Raw genomic sequence first — 7,676 nt, forward strand, 5'->3', positions numbered from 1 at the left:
GTCACAAATATATGGATCTATCCTTAAATACGGCCAGCCGGTCTCATCAATATGTTTTTTGAGAGTACTTTTAGCGTTTATCGTAGAATATCCCAATGCTAATACACATTTGACAATATCCAATTCCATCATTATATCCAGATGATCATATGAGTTATGTAGTGCAACTTCTGATGATAATTGATCTTGAATGTTATCAATAATTTTTTTTCCTTTCAATAAAAGGAGATAGTCACAATTTGGAAACCATTTAGCATGTTCATGCAACGGTATGTCATTTTTCTCCCAATTGCGAATAATACCGCGACAGTGAAAGCATTGAACATGGTCACTTATACCACAATAAAAAAATCCAGCTTCGGCAAGAGCTTGTGGTTCTTGACCAACGCATTCAGGCCAGTCTTTAAAGCTTTCTAGTCTTTCTTCTTTCGTCATATTACTTGTTTTAGAAGTAGTATATTTCAAAACACCCTTTACAAATAATTTTTCTCTCTCTGGGGAGGGCTTATATGTGTCTCGATCTGACAGCTTATCGAAAATGTTCATCTTCACATTAGGAACATTTAATGTAAATTCCCCTAAAATAAAGGAACATCTAGGGGAAAGACGTTTATGCTCATTCCTTACTATATCACCCTTTTCAAACATAATTAATATTATATCACAAAAGATACATTTAACATAGTCTTTTACTTTCAAGTAAAAAAATCCATCAGCAGCTAAATCTATAGGTGATATCCAATCGATCGGCCAATTGGTAAATGTCTCTAATCGAAACTTCTCCCAATATAATCTGTAATGAGCACCATTGGTACCTTTGGTAAAAGCCTTATGTATACGAGGCTTACAATACTTCTCAATATTTTCAAAGGAATATAAACTTTGTGCAAACAGACATTCGGGGCTTCTCTCCTTGTGAATTTGTATAATATCATCTGATGTTCTAATAGTTTTCAGATCAATTGTTAAATCACAAGTAAAACACTTTATATGGTTGTTAATGTAGAAAAATCCAGCTTTGGCCAATAGTACATGGTGTATGGGTAATTTGTATATATCATAATCGGTAAGTGTAAATCTTCTGAATGTATTCACCCTGTTTTGTTCATGAAAAAAATTATTATGGATTAGCTCCTTATCCTTATCCGTAAGCATCGTCAATATCACGACCTTTATGTGTTCAATGTTTTATCATGTATGATAAAACGCTTGTACATACCGGTAGCGGTTAACTTGTCGTCAAGTGCAATTATTTCCATTATAATAACAGTATATTCCCATATGTCCTCAACATCAAGTAATATATCGTTATATATTTATTTTTCTCTCGCAGGATTATATCTCACAGGATATACACATTCTCATAAGATATACACAGGATATATAAAATGTTACAATTTGTCATAAAGTTTATTTATATGTTTTTAGTCTATAAGAATATTCCTATTTTTATAATCTTTATAAAGATCAAGTAATTACATTTTGACTATACCATAACGGTTAATAGAAATTAATGTTTTCTTAATTTTAAGATCAGGTCCGTAAGTGCTACCATATCTGTGGTAAAAAATACAGAATAATATAATCAGCCATAGGTATTAGCCATTTATCAATGGAGTATTGTCGATAGTTAAATGGTTTCCATCGGTCCTTATCATTCTTGAAATTCCCTCTATATATATCTGGCTTCATGTTACTTTTGAGTCCCTTGAATGTTTGTTCAGGTGACTTGGAAATCGTTTCTGTCGTCAAGCGCAATTATTTCCATTATAATAACAGTATATCTCCATATGTCCTCAACATCATGTAATATTTCGTTATATATTTATTTTTCTCTCGCAGGATTACTTCTCACAGGATATACACATTCTCACAAGATATACACAGGATATATATATATATATAATGTCATGTTTTCATTCTTTAAGAATATTCCTATTTTTATAATCTTTAAAGATCAAGTAATTACATCTTGACTATACCATAACGGTTAATAGAAATTAATGTTTTCTTAATCTAATAAATATTTTAAAATCAGGTCTGTAAGTGCTACCATATCTGTGGTTAAAAATACAGAATAATATAATCCAGCCATAGGTATTAGCCATTTATCAATGGAGTATTGTCGATAGTTAAATGTTTTCCATCGGTCCTTATTATTCTTGAAATTCCCTTTATATATATCTGGTTTCATGTTACACTTGAGTCCCTTGAATGTTTGTTCAGGTGTCTTATGATGAAATATCTTATCTTTTTTCATAATTTTTTTACTAGTTGGTAGATTCTCTTTCTCATATGATATAAGTCTACTCATTTCTATTCGCTTGTTGCGTTTGAGCTTTTTAGGTAATTGTTCAAGTGTCTTTGTTTCTTTTTTTCTAGATTGTAATGAAGAGACACAAGCATTCGAGAGTTCCTTTGATTCATTTTTTCTCGATTCATCTATTTCCATTACTTCGATAATTTTTTTGGGTAGAGTCTCGATACTGTATTTATTGTCTTTTGCTTCGGGTATAAATGCTTGACATGTGGGTGTTACAATATTACTTACCGAAGAGATTGGTGAAAAGGGAGGAGAAGAAGTATGTCTAGAAGACAATAACGTAATTGAAGTTTCAGAAACATCCGTGGAATCACCGTTATTCGTAGCTTGAACTTTTGTTATATCATTAATGAAAGGTTCTTCCCTTAAGTAGGGCCAGCCAGCTTGTTTAATGTGATTTTTAAGAGTATATTTGATAACAGATACGGGATAACCCATAGCTATTACATTTTTGACAATATCCAATTCCATCAATATTCCCATGTCTTGATCTGATATATTGTTCACTGCTTCTACGGGAAATTGTATTGTTTTTTGTCTTTGAACATTATCAATAAATTGTTTACCTTTCTTTAAAAGAAGATAGTGGCATTGTGGAAACCACTTGGCATGTTCAATCCATGGTATATCCTCACTCTTCCAGTTACGAAGACAACCGCCACAGTAAAAACAACGAACATGGTCACTTATATTACGACTAAGAAATCCAGCTTCGGCAAGATCTTGTGGTTTTTTAATGACATATTCAGGCCAATTATTAAAAGATTTCAATCTACGAGATGTTGCCGTGTAAGACCGGATAATCGGAATACTCTTTAAAGGGTCAATATTTTCTCCTTCGGTTTTGAGTAAAAAATCTGGATCAAAGACATAATTTTCTCTAAGAGTGGGACAGTGACGATATTTATTATCATGTATTTCTTTTGGTATATCACCCTCGTTGAAATTACTCATTACTTCATAACAGAACGCACATGCGATGGTGTCTCCCGTCCTTAAGTGATGACAATGGCTATATTATATCCGTTAATGTTGAATCACTAGCTTTAAATTCCATTATTTTCATATGCCCTCATCGTTGAGTATCAATTTTATATCAGGAAATAATTCAGATTTATGTTAAATCTTATTTTATTTATCTATATCATCTTATGATATTACCTAGATATAATATTATAAAGCAGCTTGTTATCCTTGGTTAAAATATATATATATATATATATTCAATCATAAATTCATAATCAATATTATATATTCATGATATTATTATTTATACTTTTATGTTTAATTGTACATATAATGTTGAAATATATTAAAATATATTAGGATTCCTTTTACGACGGATATTACGATGACACTTAGGACAACATGTCAAACCAATAACACAACATCTACAAACGACCACATGTGCACAGGATAGTAATTCTACATTTGCGTTCTCGATTTTACACACTTCACATTTGGGAATATCCCGCTTCTGTTCAGGTGTCTTTGTTTCTTCTCTTCTATGTTTATCGGTAACATATTTCCCTGAATTATTTTTCGTCCATTCTTCAGTGGGTTCCTGGTCTGTCTGTAAAATCTCGATATTGCATTCCATGTCTTCTATTTCGGGTAAAATCTCGATATCACATTCCATGTCTTCTATTTCGGGTAAAGATTCTAGAGCTGTAGGATTTTCAATGTTTTCTGTTTCGGGTAAAGCTGATTCATGTGATAATGTGGCATTCAGATTATCGTTACTTGTGAGTGGATTTGGACTGAATGTATCCAATCGTTTTTTTTTTCGTGTAAGGGCTCCATTGTCGGTTTCATTATGTTTGTAGACTCTTCTCAACTAGTACTGACAATGAACATGTATCGTATTTCAATAAAAAATTCAAGCTTTTCTATGTATATACATATGTATATATATATATATATATGTCCCCGACTCTACATAATATTTTGTTAGATTATTAGTTTAGGAATATACCCTCATCGTCAAGATATATTTTATTATTTTAGGATATATATATCAGGAAATAATTCAGATTTATATTAATCATATTTTATTTATCTATATCATCATCTTATGATATCGCCTAAATATAATATTATAAAGCAGCTTGTCATCCTTGGTAAGGATTCATAATTAATGTTATATATTCATAATATCATTAAAATGTAATAGGTTTCATTATACGAAGGATACCACATTTACACTTAGGACACTTAGGATATCGTGGCAAATCAATAACACAAGATTCACAAGCGACCATGTGTGTACAGGGTAGTAATAATACCTTTGCGTTCTTATTCTTACACACTTCACATTTGGGATTATCCCGTTTCTGTTCAGGTGTCTTTGTTTCTTCTTTTCTATGTTCATCGGTAACATGTTTCCCTGAAATATATTTCATCCATTCTTCAGTGGGATCCTGGTCTGTCTGTAGAATCTCGATATCACATTCCATGTTTTCTGCTTCGGGTAAGGCTTCTAGAGATGTAGGATTTTCAATGTTTTCTGTTTCGGGTAAAGCTTCTAGAGATGTAGGATTTTCAGTGTTTTCTGATTCATGTGATAAGGTGGCATTCAAAATATCGTTACTTGTAGTTGAAAATTTAGACTCGATTTTAGACCGAAGTGACTGAATATATGCATCTTTTGTTTCACTTATGATATGACTTATGATTGATGGTGGTTTGGGTTTCATAATTTTAGGATTCTTTATCAACATTTGATCCATGTCATCAATATATTCATCTAATCTTAAATAAGGCCAACCTGTTTCATTAACATGTTTTTTTATAGTCTCCTTAGCAATATTTATGGAATAACCCATACTTACTACACATTTAACAATATCCAATTCCCACAAGAGTTCACATCTATCAATTTCATCTCTATCCCTATCCAAGGCCTTATCATTTTCATTTTTAATAAATTCTATACCTTTCTTTAAATAAAGATGAAGACAATCTGGGCGCCACCTGGCGTGTAGATTCCAAGGTATATCCTCTTTCTCCCAATTGCAATGACCACCAGAACATTGGAAGCAACGGACATAGTCACCCACACCCTCATAATATAATCCTGCTTCGGCGAGATCTTGTGGTTTTTGGACTAGACAATCAGGCCACTTCTTAAAGCTTGCTAGTCTTTTTTCTATTGTCGAATATTCCTTCTTCGAACAAGATTGATAGGGGATACCAATTATATAATCATCTTCTCTACAAATATATGTGATAGGTCTGTCTTCATATCCATATGATGTATCAAAATATGAGAGAAAAATGGGAACATTATCTGTTTTATGCCCATTTATAAAGGGACAGTTTGGGGATTTGTGTTTGTGTTTTTCTCTTATCGTATTTATTGTATCGCATTTTTCGAATTCACCAATATTTACTCTACAGAAGGCACACGCAACATGGTCCTTTATCCTCGTATAATAAAATCCATCAGCAGCTAAATTTGAAGGAGACAACCAATTAATTGGCCATTCAATAAAAGATTCTAGTCGTTTCCTTTCATAAATTAAACCAATAATACCTTCCTTATAAGAATAATAAGCCCAATCTCTATGAGATACTTTACTTATAGGTTTTTTTTTGAATTTCTGAATATTTTCAAAGCCATATAATGATTGCGCAAACGAACACCCGGGGCTTTTCTTCTTGTGAATCTTTATAATATCTTCTGATCCTATGATATTCTTCATATCCAACTTTAAATGACAAAGAAAACACTTTACATCGTTGTCGGTATAAATAAATCCAGCCTTAGCCAGTAACCGAGTGTCAATGGGATATGGTCTCTTGATTGGATTAAGATTGAATGTATCCAATCGTTTTTTTTCGTTTAAAAGCTCCATTGTCGGTTCCATTATGTTTGTAGACTTTTCTCAACTAGTACTGACAATGAACAATTACAAGCCTTGCTATGTATATACATATACATATATATGTCCCCGCCTCTACATAATATTTTGTTAGATTATTAGTTTAGAAATATATCCTCATCGTCAAGATATATTTTATTATCTTAGGATATATATATCTCCTCATCGTTGAGTATCATTTATTTATATATATATATAAGGAAATAATTCAGATTTATATTACATCATATTTTATTTATCTATATCATCATATGATATTGCCTAGATATAATATTATAAAGCAGCTTGTCATCCTTGGTTAACATATATATATATATGTTCATAGTTTCATAATTAATGTTATATATTCATAATATTAGTAAAATGTAATAGGTTTCATTATACGAAGGGTGTTATGTTGACACTTAGGACATTGTGGCAAATCAATAACACAAGATTCACAAGCGACCATGTGTGTACAGGGTTGTATTACTACATTTGCGTACTTATTCTTACACACTTCACATTTGGGATTATCCCGTTTCTGTTCAGGTGTCTTTGTTTCTTCTTTTCTATGTTCATCGGTAACATATTTCCCTGAAATATATTTCATCCATTCTTCAGTGGGATCCTGGTCTGTCTGTAGAATCTCGATATCACATTCCATGTTTTCTGCTTCGGGTAAGGCTTCTAGAGATGTAGGATTTTCAGTGTTTTCTGATTCATGTGATAAGGCGGCATTCAAAATATCGTTACTTGTAGTTGAAAATTTAGACTCGATTTTAGACCGAAGTGACCGAATATATGCATCTTTTGTTTCACTTATGATATGACTTATAATTGATGGTGGTTCGGGTTTCATAATTTTAGGATTCTTTATCAACATTTGATCCATGTCATCAATATATTCATCTAATCTTAAATAAGGCCAACCTGTTTCATTAACATGTTTTTCGATAATCTCCTTAGCAATATTTATGGAATAACCCATACTTACTACACATTTAACAATATCCAATTCCAGCAAGAGTTCACGCCTATAAATTTCATCTTCATCTTTATCCAAGGCCTTTATATTTTCATTTTTAATAAATTCTATACCTTTCTTTAAATAAAGATGAAGACAATCTGGGTACCACTTGGCGTGTAGATTCCAAGGTATATCCTCTTTCTCCCAATTGCAAAGACCACCAGAACAGTGGAAGCAACGGACATAGTCTCCCACACCCTCATAATATAATCCTGCTTCGGCGAGATCTTGTGGTTTTTGGACTAGACAATCAGGCCACTTCTTAAAGCTCGCTAACCTTTTTTCTATTTTCGAATATTCCTTCTTCGAATAAGATTGATAGGGGATACCAGTTATATCACGATATCTCCTAATATATGTGATAGGTTTGTCTTCACATGGATACAATGTATAGAAATATGGGAAAAAAATGGGAACATTATCTGTTTTATGCCCATTTATAAAGGGACAGTTTGGGGAT

At 32.1% G+C, this 7,676-nt stretch overlaps 2 protein-coding genes across 2 annotated transcripts; both read right to left on the reverse strand.

The window, feature by feature from the left end:
- Positions 1-338: 338 nt before the first annotated feature.
- Positions 339-1,803, reverse strand: LOC147466388 (baculoviral IAP repeat-containing protein 3-like; the record flags this gene model as incomplete). The annotated part of the gene is made up of 3 exons (XM_086535550.1): positions 1,778-1,803; positions 1,480-1,557; positions 339-1,096 (listed from the first exon to the last, which is right to left on the reverse strand). Coding segments are annotated over exons 1-3 (862 nt in total), but the record flags the coding sequence as incomplete, so codon positions are not given.
- A 660-nt stretch (positions 1,804-2,463) lies between these two features.
- On the reverse strand, positions 2,464-6,192 carry LOC122264376 (putative inhibitor of apoptosis). Its single transcript, XM_086535549.1, has one exon. The coding sequence runs from the start codon at positions 6,190-6,192 to the stop codon at positions 4,483-4,485; it is 1,710 nt and encodes a 569-aa protein (XP_086391675.1). The 3' UTR covers positions 2,464-4,482.
- Between the last annotated feature and the right edge of the window lie 1,484 nt (positions 6,193-7,676).

This window comes from Penaeus japonicus, unplaced genomic scaffold (assembly GCF_977035675.1).
Source record: "Penaeus japonicus unplaced genomic scaffold, GWHDUDI00000001_assembly GWHDUDI00001348, whole genome shotgun sequence".
NCBI lineage: Eukaryota > Metazoa > Arthropoda > Malacostraca > Decapoda > Penaeidae > Penaeus > Penaeus japonicus.

Coding starts and splice junctions, on each gene's coding strand:
- LOC122264376 (XM_086535549.1), bottom strand. CDS start 6,192: ATGGAACCGACAATGGAGCTTTTAAACGAAAAAAAACGATTGGATACA.